Source organism: Phaenicophaeus curvirostris, chromosome Z (assembly GCF_032191515.1).
Source record: "Phaenicophaeus curvirostris isolate KB17595 chromosome Z, BPBGC_Pcur_1.0, whole genome shotgun sequence".
Classification (NCBI taxonomy): Eukaryota; Metazoa; Chordata; class Aves; order Cuculiformes; family Cuculidae; genus Phaenicophaeus; species Phaenicophaeus curvirostris.
Window position 1 is genome coordinate 67,439,115 of NC_091431.1, and position 16,225 is coordinate 67,455,339.

At 49.2% G+C, this 16,225-nt stretch overlaps 1 protein-coding gene across 1 annotated transcript in view; it reads right to left on the bottom strand.

The window, feature by feature from the left end:
- Positions 1-1,566: 1,566 nt before the first annotated feature.
- The window catches only part of UBE2R2 (ubiquitin conjugating enzyme E2 R2), a 61,969-nt gene continuing 47,310 nt past the window's right edge, over positions 1,567-16,225 (bottom strand). Inside the window, exons 3-5 of the mRNA XM_069880162.1 lie at positions 15,577-15,674; positions 4,401-4,535; positions 1,567-2,986 (exon numbers count right to left, since the gene is read on the bottom strand). Coding sequence (XP_069736263.1) covers positions 2,767-2,986; positions 4,401-4,535; positions 15,577-15,674 — 453 coding nt within the window. The 3' untranslated portion in view covers positions 1,567-2,766. The remainder of the gene's footprint in view (positions 2,987-4,400; positions 4,536-15,576; positions 15,675-16,225) is intronic.

Consider the following 16,225-nt stretch of genomic DNA (forward strand, 5'->3'; position numbering starts at 1 on the left):
GGTTAACGTAGGAGCTCTCAAAATAGGTTGCTTTTTTTGTCCTTAAAAAAGGGTATCAGAAGAGTCATGATAATGCATCTTACAACACCAAGCTTGAAAATACAGGTCACTGGAGAGTATACAGTGAAGACGGTCAAAAGTACAAGGGAAATCCTGAAAGATGCAGTATCCTCATTTCAAATCAAGAGCCAGCACTGCCATGCTCTGCTCCTTCACTCCCCAGCAGCCCCCCAAGAGCTGGGGGTCGCTGTCCCGTGCAGCCCCCAGGCCGGTTCTGTGGCCAGCAGGCCCCGGGACCCCTTTGCCGGCCCCAGTGCTCCTGTTGCTTGTGGCCATGAAAGATCTCAGTGGTGTGTATGCTGGGACAAGCGGCCGATGCCTTGGCACAGCCGTGATATTAGCAGCAAGCAGGGAGCAAACGGCCGGTGTTCTCATGCTTGCTAGATGGGTGAGACCTGGAATCTTTGCCAAGACCTGTGAGTTAACAAGAAAAGAATGCACTAAATGGAAAACAAGAAGATAAGGGGGACATCTGTGGAAAACAGGGGGTTGCACGCTCACTGTAACTGCAGGATTCTCACAGGTGGGAATTCACTGGGGTAGCTGCTGACTGGGTACAGAAACACTATATAAGGTTTGCACCCTCTGAATAAAGGTGATCTCGCTTGTTGCCTCATCGATGGGGTCCGTGCATTAATCGCTACAGGTGCTGGGCTGGAGTGAAAGTGGGGGTGCCCTACACTATCACTTTGATGTAAGGGGAGTCTCACTGCCGGCCCCGAAGCACAGCAGGGGATGAGTCAGTCCTTGCTCCAAGGATGAGCTGAAGCAGCCCATGTGGGAATGCTTCAGGAGGGGGCCAGCTGCCTCCCCAGATAACATAAAAGCAGGAGTGGGGCTGTGGGACAAGATATCCCCGCTTGGGCTGCCTTCTCTCCACAGCAGGACACCACCGGCACACCCTGCGGCAGAGGAGCAGGGGCCGTCCCTGCTGCAGCAAATCCCAGCCAAGCAACAATCTGAAAACACCTCTGCCTTGCTCACTTTCAAACAGAGTCCCACCAGCCTCCCTCCCTCGGGGCAGCACACTTGGACCTCGCTCACTCTCATCTCACTCCTTGCACCAGGATGCGGCCACCAAGCTGCTCCCAGAAGAAGGGTTAATCCCACCGAAGCAGCCCTCGAGGGACCACAGCTCGTGCCGTACCGTTGGAAACCCTGAGATACACGAAGGGGAGGCATAAATGATGGCCAAACCCGCAGCTTCTGTTGGGATAACTGACTCTGTACCGGGCAAATCAGGGGTTCTTGCCTAAGCAGGGCCAGCACCTTGGATCCCCTGCCAGAGGTGCCAAGGCTCAGCGCAGGATGGCAGGGCTGCTGCTGATCAAGGGATCGTGTGAAAGTCAAGTTGAGGCCACAGCACCACAGCCAAACAAGAGGAGCCCGCTGTAGGGGGCAAGGGGGCTGAGAAGGGGGTTCTGCAGGGACCAGCATGCAGGATGCCCCCTGCCCACATGGAGGAGCATAAGCTCTGCCAAGAACTCCCAAAACATGCAGGAGGCTGAGCTCAGGGCGCTGGCTAAAGCACACTGCACCCCTCACCTGTGGATTGGGTAGCAGGTAGGGTTAGAGCCCAGAAGCACGCATCCCTCTGCCCCAGCCACTGCAGGCACAGCCACAGCCTGGCCCCCCAGACCAGCAGCAAGGGGAGCTTTGACTTTCGCTGACCCCACAGAGCTGCATTCACCAACACGTGACCTACACAAGCAACAGAAAGCAGGCTCATGCCAGCACCAGGCTTAGCTGCAGAAAGCAAGGGCTGCTAGCAAGCTGGGGGCAGAAGGCTGTTGGTCTCTTCCACTGCCAAAACCAATTTCTGAGTGAATGCTGATCCACTGGGCAGCAGGATGCATGGCTGTTCTGCCCTTTGTAGAGGGGCAGCTGGCAGCAAACCTCAGCATCACAGCTAAACCGAACTTTCTCAAGCCCAACCTAATCTGAAAAAAAAAAAATTTAAAAAAATACCAACCCAGGGCTCAGCTGTGCAGATGCTGAGTGTTGTTTATTTTAGGGTTCACACCACAAGCCTTTTTCAGAGATAAAGTGACCATGCCCTCTGGCACTCCAAGGGCCAGCTATTTCCTAACTTGAACAGGCAAAAATAAAAGGAATACTGTACCTTTCAGTAACATCCCATCAAGCTCAACACACAGTAGCTTAACACTCTTCGTCCCACACCTTATAAAGGAAAAGCCACCACCACAAGGCTAAACAAATGTACACACGCTATTATTGTAAATGGAGCAGCTAAACCTTGGCAATTCGCTTTGTGTGTATTTTTCTTCCCAGTAAATGCAGCACGTGAGCTCCTGAAAACCCAGCTTCAATGGGCGTTTTCCAGCTTTAAATACATTAAACATCTCAATGCAAGACTGCAACTCAAGAACCTAATCATGAGCAAACCTGTTTTGCTGTGAGCATTTTGTAGAGAAGTGAAAAGGGGAGTTTCTTTTTCAAAAAGAAATCATAATACAGTGATGAAAGGGTTAAGAATGCAAGAATTCAGACATTCTGTGGAGGGTCTCTAAGAGGTCCATAAAAAAGGAGCAAACAGATCCATACAACAGGAGACAGCAGGAGACAAAAGTTTGTTTTTTTTTTGATCCCCCCCCCAACACTTTTTTTGCTGGACTGCTGCTAGGTTACCGCTGCTCCCTTCTGGCCTGAGTTGGCAGGGCAGTACAGGGGCACAGAGGGAGCAGGTCACGACTCCTCGTTGCCAGAATCATCGTCATCGTAACAGTCGGCATCCTCCTCCTCTTCATCTTCATCATCAATGTCGTCATCATACAAGTCGTCGTAAAGCAAATCTGAACTGTTGTCATTGGAAGGCACTTTAGTTTTGATGCAGTACTCTGCCAGCGTAGTGGGGACCTTCACACCATCCTTCTCTGCCTCGGCTTTGGTAGCCAACACCTGTTTCCTGTGGGGAGAAGGGCACAGCAGCGTGAGGTCCTGTGCCGGCAGCAGCGTGGTCATCCCCTCACCTCCCAGCCAGCCCAGCCCTCCTGGCAGCTCAGAGCCAGGAAAGCCGACACTTGGCTGGAGCACCAAGAGCAGCAGTAGAAACAGATTGAGTTTCTGCAGCCCCAGGCTCGGGAGCGCTCCAAGGGTGTTTGGAGCACGCGTACTCTCAGCAACATATGAAACCAGTTATTCTACAGGACTCCACATCAGAGACCTACCAGAGCTCAGAGCAGATTTTGTCACATTTGCTACAGAAGGGCTGGTCAGGGATTTCCTAAGATAATTTATTGATTCCACCACTGGTGACTCTACCACAGCATGCTCACAACTGCAACTCCCACACTCATTTGGCAGCTCTGAGCTCCCACTGGAAGGAAAGGGCAGTAGGAGCACAGGGAACTGCACCCTGAGATGCAGCCATAACCGCAGTGCCGCTTGGGGCTGGCAGGAGGCAAGTGTTTCCTATCACCCCAGGACAGGCTCCGGCTGCTGCCTTCCGGCAGTGCTCAGGCTCTGAACTGTTGCAGGCCCATGCTGCCTCCCAGCAGGGAGAGGAGCAGATGGCAGCCTGTCCCTCCACCCCCACCCGCTGCTCGTCAGTCTGCCATGCTCAGTTTATGGAGCACAACCAGCTGAAGCCAAAGGAGCTGGAGGGGACGATAACCTCCCAGCGTGGCTCTTCACACAGACTGACAGCCCTGCATAGCTCCAGCCAGGCATGTCCTGCACATCCATGCAGATGTGGTGTTGCCCCTGCAAGTGCAACAGCAGCCTCGCTGCAGTACGGGTTGCCCCTGTGCTGGTGTACAGCAACCCTGGCTCAAGTTTACATCATCCCCCTACGGCCCCTGATGAACCATGCTCTTCTCAAAGGACAGTTGCAATTCAGCAGTGCTTCCAGCTATCAAACCCAGCTTTGCAAATGCTTGCCAAATCCCACTGACGTTCCTTCAAACTGGAGGGACACGATTATGATTAACCAGAGTGCATTAAGCAAAGAATTAGTTTTATACAGTCAGTTTGAATCACGTCCCAAGCAATGCAGGCAGCACTCAACGGCAAGTAGGGACTTCGACTGGGATTTACTAGCAGCCAATAGGTTTTGCAGAGCGTCATCCCAGATTGGTCTGGAAGAACAACAATTTAAAAGACAGATCAGTCCAGTCCTCCTGCTCCCAAAGCCTGCACTGTTTTTGTGGGCTGAAAAAGTAGAGGGACCAGAAGCATGGACTTAGAATGAAACTGCAAAATTTATTTCCCAAGCATCAACCACAGTGAGAAACTGCTTTCAGCAAATTCCACAAGCAGCCCATTTTATAGGATTAAGAGCAGGAGGCTGGTAGCACAACATCACACGAGACAAAGCTTACCTTATGATTTCAGCGTACTCCTTGTCTTTTCCTTTACTGTCCCTCCATTTCCTGAACATGACTGATGCATCCACATTGGCAGGAGAGAATGTGTTGGGCTCATTAAGCAAAGAGATTACACTCAGTAAGATAGTCCTGAAAAAGGTAACCACAACAGCAAAGTTAGAGCTAACACAACCATGGATTCTGGGTGCTGACAACCTCTTTATGTAACACATTAGAAACTTGTTTGAAGTAAAAACTCAAGCTAAGGACAATAGCTGAAGTGAGAGCAGATGTTTATGAACTTCAGACCCCAGCCACCAGCATAGCGAAGGCAACACAACAAAGATCTCAAGGACCTAGTCTGACTACAGATCGTAGAATGGTTTGGGTTGGACTGGACTGTAAAGACCATCCAGTTCCAACACGTGTCACTGGATCAGGTTGCTCATAGACTCATCCATCCTGGTGTCAAACACCTCCAAGAATGGGGCAGCCATGGCTTCTCTGGACAATCTGTGCCAGTGCCTCACCACCCTCACAGGGAAACATCTCTTCCCAATAGCTAATCTAAATCTCCTCTCTTTTAGCTTAAAACCATTACCCCTTGTCCCATCTGTGCACCTGCTGGCAAAGCTAAAGCTCAGATCAGAATTCAGCTTGTTCATACCACCCATGGATGGTTCATGGCTGGATACTAGCTTAGTAAGCCATTCCTGGTGATATTTCATGTGCCAGCAGAAAGCCACGCTTTCCACTTGCATGGGCAGGAGGGCCATCATGACCCAAGGCCATGAGACGGGGCCGGATTGCCTTCCCAGCCCCACCAGCTGTGAGGAGATCAGAGCTGTGGCCGTGTCTCTCCTCTGAGCCCACGCACAGCTACAGCTCCTGTAACAGAATACAGCAAGGGGAAGCGAGTGCAGATGTTATTCAGTACCCAGGCAAGCTGCCAAGGACCCGGCAGGATTCAGCTACTGGTACTCAGCAAATCCAGAATAAGCTAGTCACATAACCCCCAGCAGACAAAGAGCCTTCCTGCGTTTCTACAGGCAGCACAGAGCTGCTCGCTGCCCCGTGCCGCTGGCGTTTTCCAAGGGCAAAGGCCACCTCCCTTGCCCAGACCCTTTTCTTACATTTCCTACAACCCTTTACACTTTAGGTTCAGCCCTTCGCTCTCTCATGAGGCCACAGCCAGCACAGAGCCAATCAGCAAGTCACATCGGGCAGCTCCACACACCTGGCCGCCCAGCTGCAGCCACCACCGCAGTAGCTTTGTTCATTCGAAGTGGTCCTGCTGGCAACAGCTTTCAACATAAATGGAAGGGAAGAACAAGAGGCAAGGAACAAGCCTTGAAGCACAGCAGTACATAGCCACTGCTTTGCAGAACCTGATTAAAGGGGACTAGAGCCCCAGCTGTACTTGCCATGATTTAGGGGCACACACAGAGCAGCATGTGCTGAGCACATCTATCAGGTCATATATTTGAGATACCATTCCAGGAAATGCTTGAGGCAGAGTTACTTGAAAGGCTTTGAAAATAAATCCTTGTGCCTGGTCAGACTGCTCTGCACAGTTATCAGGACAGACTTCTATGACTTATTTCCAAATGATATAATTCAGGAGGAAAAGAGAACAGCAGTTCTGGAAAGAACTGTCTGGTCAGACTGGAATTATAAACAGAAGAAAGATAGTCTTTAAGTCATCACAAGAATTCATTTATAAGCCTTTGGTTCTCAGCAAACAGGCTGTAGAGCTGGCATGTCAGGTCCAGCATCATTGCAGTAGCTTTACCGTAGAGCATGCAAAGCCTAGGGAAGGCTGAGGGCAAGAACTCATGTCTGGATTTAGCATCTGCTCTACCACAATCCCACCAACAAAGTGAGGAGAAGCAGATTCCCACTGCGATGATCTGGACTACAAAGTTACTGTAAAGCTACTTGAACACACCAAGGCAATTGACTGCTAGCGGTGAGAATCTTTGCACTCTTCATTCCCAACTAATGCGCTGATCAGCTCCACCACTGTCAATACCTTAAAAGCTGGCCACTCTACTCCAACTCAAAACCTGCTGTTGTGGGTAAGAAGGTGAATAAGGCATGCTAACAATAAGGGAACCCAGCACATGGTATCCAAAAGGACCAAAAACCACAAAAAAAATGGAACCATGTGTGACTCCAAACATCATTGTGCTGGCCAAACCCCTTGCCGTCATCTTCCAGCAGTCCTGGATGACTGGGGAAGTTCCACTGGACTGGAGGCTGGCTGATGTTGTGCCCATCTACAAGAACGGTTGCAGGGAGGATCCAGGGAACTACAGGCCTCTCAGTCTGATCTCAGTGCTGGGAAAAGTCATGGAACAGGTGATCCTGAGAGCTATCATACAGCACAAGCAAGAGAACCGGGTGATCAGGCCCAGGCAACACAGGTTCATGAAAGGCAGGTCTTGCCAAACTAACCTGATCGCCTTCTCTGACAAAGTGACTCGACTACTGGATGAGGGAAAGGCTGTGGATGTATCTTCCTGGACTTCAGTAAAGCCTCTGACCCAGTTTCTCTTAACCACAGAATAACCACAGAATAACCAGGTTGGAAGAGACCCACCGGATCATCGAGTCCAACCGTTCCCATCAAACACTAAACCATATCCCTCAGCACCTCATCCACCCGTGCCTTAAACACCTCCAGGGAAGGTGACTCAACCACCTCCCTGGGCAGCCTGTTCCAGTGCCCAAAGACCCTTTCTGTAAAGAATTTTTTCCTAACGTCTAGCCTAAACCTCCCCTGGCGGAGCTTGAGGCCATTCCCTCTTGTCCTGTCCCCTGTCACTTGGGAGAAGAGGCCAGCACCCTCCTCTCTACAACGTCCTTTCAGGTAGTTGTAGAGAGCAATGAGGTCACCCCTCAGCCTCCTCTTCTCCATGCTAAACAACCCCAGCTCTCTCAGCCGCTCCTCATAAGGCCTGTTCTCCAGCCCTTTCACCAGCTTTGTTGCTCTTCTCTGGACTCTCTCCAGAGCCTCAACATCCTTCTTATGGTGAGGGGCCCAGAACTGAACACAGGATTCGAGGAGCGGTCTCACCAGTGCCGAGTACAGAGGGAGGATAACCTCCCTGGACCTGCTGGTCACACCGTTTCTGATCCAAGCCAAGATGCCATTGGCCTTCTTGGCCACCTGGGCACACTGCTGGCTCATATTCAGTCGGCTGTCAACCAACACCCCCAGGTCCCTCTCCTCCAGGCAGCTTTCTAGACAGACTTCTCCTAGTCTGTAGCACTGCATAGGGTTGTTGTGCCCCAAGTGCAGGACCCGGCATTTGGCCTTGTTAAACCTCATGGTGTTGGTCTCAGCCCAGCGGTCCAGCCTGTTCAGATCCCTTTGCAGAGCCTCCCGACCCTCCAGCAGATCGACACTTCCACCCAGCTTAGTGTCATCTGCAAACTTGCTAAGGGAGCCCTCAATGCCTTCATCCAGGTCATTGATAAAGAGTTTGAACAGGGCTGGACCCAGCACTGAGCCCTGGGGAACCCCACTTGTCACTGGCCTCCAGCTGGATTTCACACCATTTCCCACCACTCTCTGGGCCCGGCCAGCCAACCAGTTTTCCACCCAGGAGAGTGTGCGCCTGTCCAGCCCAGAGGCTGACAGTTTCTCAAGCAGAATGCTGTGAGAAACTGTGTCAAAGGCTTTGCTGAAGTCCAGGAAGACCACATCCACAGCCTTTCCCTCATCCAGCAGCCGAGTCACTTTGTCATAGAAGGCGATCAGGTTAGTCTGGCAAGACCTGCCTTTTGTGAACCCATGTTGACTGGGCCTGATCACCTGGTTCTCTTGCATGTGCTTCATGATAGCACTCAAGATCACCTGTTCCATGACTTTCCCTGGCACTGAGGTCAGACTGACAGGCCTGTAGTTTCCTGGGTCCTCCCTGCGGCCCTTTTTGTAGGCAGGCACAACATCAGCCAGCCTCCAGTCCAGTGGGACTTCCCCAGTCTTCCAGGACTGTTGGAAGATGATGGAAAGGGGTTTGGCCAGCACATCCGCCAGCTCCTTCAGTACCCTAGGGTGAATCCCGTCCAGCCCCATAGACTTGTAGCTGCCCAGTCGGGCTAGCAAGGCTCTGACCACCTCCTCTTGGATCATGGGAGCCTCATTATGCTCCTCTAGTTCCTGGGTTAGTACACAGACGGAACGACCCTCCTTACGACTAAAGACTGAGGCAAAGAAGGCATTAAGTACCTCGGCCTTTTCCTCATCCCCTGTTACTGTTGTTCCTTCTCTGTCCAATAGGGACTGTATGGTCTCCCTAGTCCGCCTTTTATTATTTATATATTTGTAGAAAGATTTTTTGTTATCTTTCACTGACTTGGCCAATCCAATTTCTAGCTGAGCCTTAGCCCTTCTGATTTTTTTCCCTACACAATCTCACTTCCCTCCTGTAGTCCACCCAAGAGGCCTGTCCCTTCTTCCAGAGGCCATAAACATTTCTCTTCTTCTTGATATCCCTCAAGATCTCTCTATTCAACCAAGCTGGCTTTCTCCCCTGCCGGCTTTTTTTCCGGACCACGGGGATGGCTTTCTCCTGAGCTGCTAGGACCACCCTTTTGAAGAGCTCCCAGCCCTCCTGGGCTCCCTTGCCCTTGAGTACTGTCTCCCATGAGACTTCACCAACCAGCCTGCTGAAGAGATCAAAGTCTGCCCTCTGGAAATTTAATGCTACAGTCTTGCTAACCACCCTCTTCACTTCACCTAGAACAGAAAATTTTATCATCTCATGGTCCCCTACAAGGCCTTCTCTGTTCACTAACAGCAGGTCTAGGAGGGCACCCTCCCTTGTTGGTTCATTCACCAGCTGTGCGAGGAAGTTGTCTCCCACGCACTCCAGGAACCTCCTAGACTGCTTCCTTTCTGCTGTGTTGTACACCCAGCAGATATCAGGCAGATTGAAGTCTCCCACCAGAACGACAGGCATCAATCTAGAGATTGACCGCAGCTGCTCATAGAAGAGCTCATCAGCTGTTTCTCCTTGGCTGGGTGGTCTGTAACAGACTCCCATCACAAAATCTACCTTCTGGTGGGCTCCTCTGATTTTGACGCACAGGCACTCAACCTCCTGATGGTCACAATCCATCTCAATGGAGTCCAAGTCCTCCCTTACAAAGAGGGCTACCCCGCCTCCTCTCCTACCCTTCCTATCCCGCCTGAAGAGTTTGTACCCCACCATAGCTGCACTCCAGTTATATGAGTCATCCCACCACGTTTCCGTGATGGCAACGACATCATAGGCTCCTTGCCCTATGACAGCTTCCAGCTCTTCCTTCTTATTTCCCATGCTGCGTGCATTGGTGTAAATGGACTTCAGCTGAGCTGCCGAGCCTTCAGCCCTCCTAGAGGGAACACGGTTCGTTCCCGACTGCCTGGTAACTGGAGTAGTTGACACCAGAGTGCCTGCATCTCCCTTAGCACCCCGAGGTGTGTTCTCCCCCACTTTTTGTGCGGTGAGGTACTGGTGGTCCTCACCCGCACACCCTCTCCCAATCACCAAATCCCCACGTCCAGGCTCGTTCCTGTCTAGCCTGGGCTCAACCCCCTCCCCCTTCACATCTAGTTTAAAGCTCGATTTATGAGCTTGGCTCGGTTTCTAGCAAGGGCTTTAGCCCCACTAGGAGACCCATGTTTCCTGCCCTTAGCGAGAAAGCCTGGGGGTGCGTGAGCCCCCCCATGATCAAAAAAGCCAAAGCCCCTCTCTTACAGCATTCTGCTTCGGAAACTGTCATCTCTGGGCTGGACAGGCGCACACTCTCCTGGGTGGAAAACTGGTTGGCTGGCCGGGCCCAGAGAGTGGTGGGAAATGGTGTGAAATCCAGCTGGAGGCCAGTGACAAGTGGGGTTCCCCAGGGCTCAGTGCTGGGTCCAGCCCTGTTCAAACTCTTTATCAATGACCTGGATGAAGGCATTGAGGGCACCCTTAGCAAGTTTGCAGATGACACTAAGCTGGGTGGAAGTGTCATTCTGCTGGAGGGTCGGGAGGCTCCAAAGGCATCTGAACAGGCTGGACCGCTGGGCAGAGTCCAATGGCATGAGGTTTAACAAGGCCAAATGCCGGGTCCTGCACTTGGGGCACAACAACCCTGTGCAGCTACAGACTAGGAGCAGTCTGTCTAGAAAGCTGCCCGGAAGAGAGGGATCTGGGGGTGTTGGTTGACAGTGACTGAACATGAGCCAGCAGTGGACCAGGTGGCCAAGAAGGCCAATGGCATCTTGGCTTGTTTCAGAAACAGCGTGACCAGCAGGCCCAAGGAGGTTATTCTCCCTCTGTACTCGGCACTGGTGAGACCGCTCCTCGAATACTGTGTTCAGTTCTCGGCCCCTCACCACAAGAAGGATGTTTTGGCTCTGGAGCGAGTCCAGAGGAGAGCAACGAAGCTGGTGAAGGGGCTGGAGAACAGGCTTTATGAGGAGCGGCTGAGAGAGCTGGGGTTGTTTAGCCTGGAGAAGAGGAGGCTGAGAGGAGACCTCATTGCTCTCTACAACTGCCTGAAAGGAGGTTGTGGATAGGAGGGTGCTGGGCTCATCTCCCACGTGACAGGGGACAGGACAAGAGGGAATGGCCTCAAGCTCCACCAAAGGAGGTTAAGGCTGGACATTAGAAAAAAAAATTTTCATGGAATGGGTCACTGGACACTGGAACAGGCTACCCAGGGAGGTGGTTGAGTCACCATCCCTGGAGGTATTTATAAGATGGGTGGGTGAGGTGCTGAGGGGCATGGTTTAGTGATTGATAGGAACTGTTAGACTCGGTGATCCTGTGGGTCTTTTCCAACCTAGTGATTTTGCGACTAAAGATGCACCTGAGTTCCCTGCCCACAAGTATCCAACCACTACCACATTCACCATGTGTTTGACTCCTTCCATTCAGCTGAAACTGAACAAAAGTAATCCTAGTTCGGTGTTCTGTTTTCAGCTGCTGGCTCACCACGTCTCTTTGAATCCTGGGGAAGAGGAGGCTGAGGGGAGACCTCATTGCTCTCTACAACTACCTGAAAGAAAGTTGTGGATAAGAGGTAGCTGGGCTCTTCTCCCAAGTAACAGGGGACAGGATGAGAGGGAATTGCCTCAACCTCTGCCAAGGGAGGTTCAGGCTGGACATTAGAAAAAAAATTTTCATGGAAAGGGTCATTGGCCCAGGAGGTGGTTAAGTCACCTTCCCTGGAGGTGTTTAAGGGATGGGTGGACGAGGCGCTGAGGAGCATGGTTTAGTGATTGATTGGAATGGTTGGACTCGATGATCCGGTGGGTCTTTTCCAACCTGGTGATTCTATGAAATTAGTCAGGAAAATTTATTGTTAGTGAAGCCATGTTCAATGGACAGTTGATGACAGCTGGAATGAGACCCCCAGAGATTCTAAGAAATACATAATTTCAGTAGTCTCTCAAAATATAAGAAAATAATGATGTACTCAAAAACAAAGATGAAAAATGTACCGAAAGCAAAAAACCACAAACAATTCCGGAGCATTACATAAAGACAAGAAACTTAGGCAGGAAGGGAAATTTGGTAAAACAAAACAACTATGACAGCGAGCATGAAAGGAAAGGAAAAGCCATGGGTGGATGAGGTGCTGAGGGGCATGGCTTAGTGATTGATAGAAATGGTTGGACTCGACGATCCGGTGGGTCTTTTCCAACCTGGTGATTCTATGATTCCGTTATCTTCAGTATCAGATACGAGCTGCACTGGACTGTATACAGACTGACCCTCCCTGATCATCAGGGATCCATGTCTCCCTTGGGTGAAGTTGGTCTACCATGTTGTTTCATGCAAGCTGTTTGCATGACAAGTGGGAATTTCAGTCCTGCTTTCTGCTTTCTTACACCTCTCACCCCATTCTAAGGAACAGTGGGCTTGTCACCTGCCATGCCACTTCATTTTATGTGTCTACAGCACTGTTGTCTTTAGGAGTGAGTCCCTCTACATCCCTTTATCAGGAAAGAAGAGATGCCAATAAAGGCTCAAAGAATCAGTTAAGTGCTTTTTTTGTCTCCATATTTCAACAGAAGGCTCAGACACAGATTAATTTCACTCAAAATAGACATCACCTCCGGTATGTCAAAGCTGCACCAGGTGAGTTTTAGGCACGACATTAGGAGGCATTTCTCTGCTGAGAGGGTGGTCAAACCCTGGAACAGGCTTCCTAGAGAGGTGATTGATGCCCCAAAGCCTGTCAGTGTTTCAGAGGCATTTAGAAAATGCCTTTAATGTATCTTAACTTGGTCAGTCATGAACTCATCAGGCAGTTGGACTAGATAGATCATTATAGGTCACTTCCAACTGAAACAGCCCATTCTACTATGCTTCCAACCAGCACATCCTATTATTTCCTGTATTGAACAGCATTTATTTTTTTGTTCAAGCTGCTACTTACACTATAGCCTTTCAGAACCACCTTTAGAGGTAGGTATAGGCTATGCTCTAGCATATTTTTACTCTCCAATATAAAGTAAGAGGTCTTGGCTTTGCTGTACTGACAGCAGTGTTAGATCCAGACAATTTCTGCAGACAGCTTAATGCACTAAAGCAGTCAAAAAAGCCAATGAAAGTAGGCATCCTTAAAAAATGAAGCAACAGTGAGATGGTCCATCACTTGTGTTCACAAGATATGGATGTACCAAGATCTTGAACACTCTGCTCAGTTCTGGCCTGTGCATCTCCAAGGACAGTGTCAGGCCAGGGGATATACAGAGAAGAGCAACTAAAATGATCAGAGACCCTAAATCAAGCTCTGCCATCACTTCCTCACCTTCCTAGGACTCGGGATGTGAGAAGGAAAGCAGTATTCTCTGCTACACAGACTGAAGCTGCATTCCTGTACATCTCACTGGATGTTTGTCATTTTTACTTATACTTGCCTTGTCTGGCTCCGAGTGATAGGTAAGTCCACATTGACTATGTTTAAAAAAATTAATGATCATGCTTGATGCCTTTAGAGGTGGAAGCACAGGTGCTACAAAGCTGAGGAATGACATTCCCCCTCCAGACACTTCAGCCGTGGTTGTCTGTAGTAAAAGGTCAATACTCAGCAGGATCTACAAAATTCAGCAGCTGAAGCAAAGCCCTCGGTTACACAGACAGCTCTTTATAAGAGGCACCTTCAGCCCTGCTGCCTCCTGTCTGACACTCCAGAACCCTGCAAAGCCAGATGGGAACCCAGCAGGACATGCTTCTATGGGCAATCAGCCCAACCAGTGATGCTGGCAACAGGCTAACAGTTAAGGTCACATTTTTTTTTCCACTTGATGATACAGCTGAGGAATGTTTTCTCCCTAAATGTTACCTATAAGCCCCACATGTTCCAAGAGAGTAAGCACTAAAACCTGCACCACAGTAAAGAGCAGAAATCAGAACTAGCACCATGACAAGTTCCTTGTCAATCTTTAGGGCTGAAAATACTCACAATGAAATACTCAAGATGTGTGCATTATAAGTAATTAATCATAGAATGGTTTGGGTCAGAAGGGACCATAAATATCACCCAGTTCCAACACTTCTGCCATGGGCAGGGACACCTCCAACTGTATCAGGCTGCTCAAAGCCTCATCCAGCCTGGCCTTGAACACCTCCAGCGAAGGGGCAGCCACAACTTCCATGGGCAACCCAGGCTAGAGCCTCACCAACCTCACAGGAAAACATTCCCTCCTAACATCTCATCTGAATCTCCCATCTTCCAGCTTTCATTCACCCTTGACTTGTCCCGGCACTCCCTGATAAAGAGCCCTTCCCCAGCTTTCTTGTAGGCCCCCTTTAAGTACTGCAAGGACTGTAATGCCCAAAGCTGTTTCCTAATGGTGAGTTGAGGCTTGTCACCTAGTCCTAACTGTAACAGATGTATGAAAGAACACATTTATAGCCATGTGAGCAGAGGGACAGGCTAACAAAATTTAGTATTTAAGTTTTTCTTTCCTTCTTAAAAATCTGAACTAGAACTTTGAGAGGTTGTTTCATACTCACTTGTACTTGGTACAGATGGATTGGATAACATTTACCCCAAGCACAGAAGGTCAGATTCCCAGCCCTTTGCAACTTCACACAGCTAAGACACCATTTCTCCTGAGCCTTTTTAACTTTGAAGAAGCATCCGCCAGGAAGAACATCAGTTGTTGTAATTTGCTGACTGCTTCAATTCCTAGCCTCCTGCCACGATAGCTCTAGTTCAGCACTTTGCAGAGTGTGAGTGTGTGTTACAATCCTATTCCAAGGGTCAAGAACTCAATAAATCCCCCTTGCTAGAACTTTGCTTTGACAAAGGCTCTTTTCAAATGACTCATGAATCCAACCTAGATGAAAGCCAAGTCAAACTACCAGACAATCCTTTTCACTGCACTCCCTCAGGTGTGCTGAGATCCTCAGCTGCATTTATCAATAAATAAATGATGTTTCAAGTTGGGGAACTAACTTCTAATAAATCACTCTGAAAGCAAGCATAATTCCCACATGATACACTAAAAATCTAGAGGCAAGTACTTCATATTTAATGGGATTCGTTACCCAAATAAGAAGTTAGAACAGGAAGTACCTCACTTCAAGGCTTTTCCACTATGTCACCCACTACTGCTGCCACTTGATATGAGTTTTATCAGTTCTTTACTGGCAGTGTCTTGTAAATGAGAACGAAATTCAGCTGTTCATTTTTAAAATATGGACAGGTTAGCCTTGAATGCCTCTGGTACTTAGTGATCCTTCTGGTTTTTTGGCAGAAAGAAAATAACCTGGCTAACAGCTCAAGTTACCACGCTGCAGCACAGAAGACAATGATAAATACGGGAAAGCAAACAGTATGCAGGATCATGCACATATTTACTCCTTCTGGGTCTGAATATTCAAAAATTTTCTTTCCCACTGGTGATATTTTGGAGGAGTTTGAAAAACTTACGAGTAGGATAACATGGACTGGGAAAGGCAAGAACATTTGAGACAATTGGCTTTAAAAGCATGAAACCCCGTGAACAGGACAGAAGTCTCCTCGTTGTTTGCTCTGCATCAGCCAGCTTGGTAAATCTAGTTCCCACCCCGTAAAGGTCTGAAAGCCCCCAAAGCCTTAAACTGTCTTCCAAACCTTTCCCAACATGAGTCTTTGGCTTGGAGAGAGATGACAGGCCTTTAAGGCTGCTGTTGTACATCAGATACACAATTACCTGACATTTTGGGTAGGGTTCCACCTCTCGGATGGCAGCTCTCCACTTTGTGGATCATCTACAGGTGGGTGAAGAATTGAAATACATACATCTCCATTCTGTAAGACAGAAACAAAATGTGAGAATAGCCTGGCTCAAGGCAGTAGTCTGACGGCAACCCCATCACTTTGGCTATGTTCAAGATGTTTAACCTAGTTGAAGTGCATACTCCAAGTGCCAGCAGAAATATGCAAGAGCTGGAAAAGGCTCTCAATTCTTCCTGGGATTGCTCTACTTCCACGTTCAAAAGTTTCCCTTCCTAAACAGCATTAGTCTGCAAAGTGGTACAAAATAATCTCAAGTCAAGAGGCTTAAAGAATGTAGCAAAGCAAGCAAAACCAGTAATAGTCACATAAAACTAAATTGGTCTCCAGACAGCAAACACTGTCACAGTGATAGAAACGCACTTCAGTCACTGGAGACCCAAAGCAGGGTTAAAATAATCTTTTGTTTCCAGGGGCGGCTGAGTTAGCTACAAGAATTTTTGAACTGAAGGGTTTAGGACTCTTTCCCAGCTCAGGTATCACAACAATGCTTCTCTTGGGACACAAGGAGGCTGAGCAGATGACATGGGGCAAGCTTATGCCATTCCCCGAGGATGCAGCTGTTT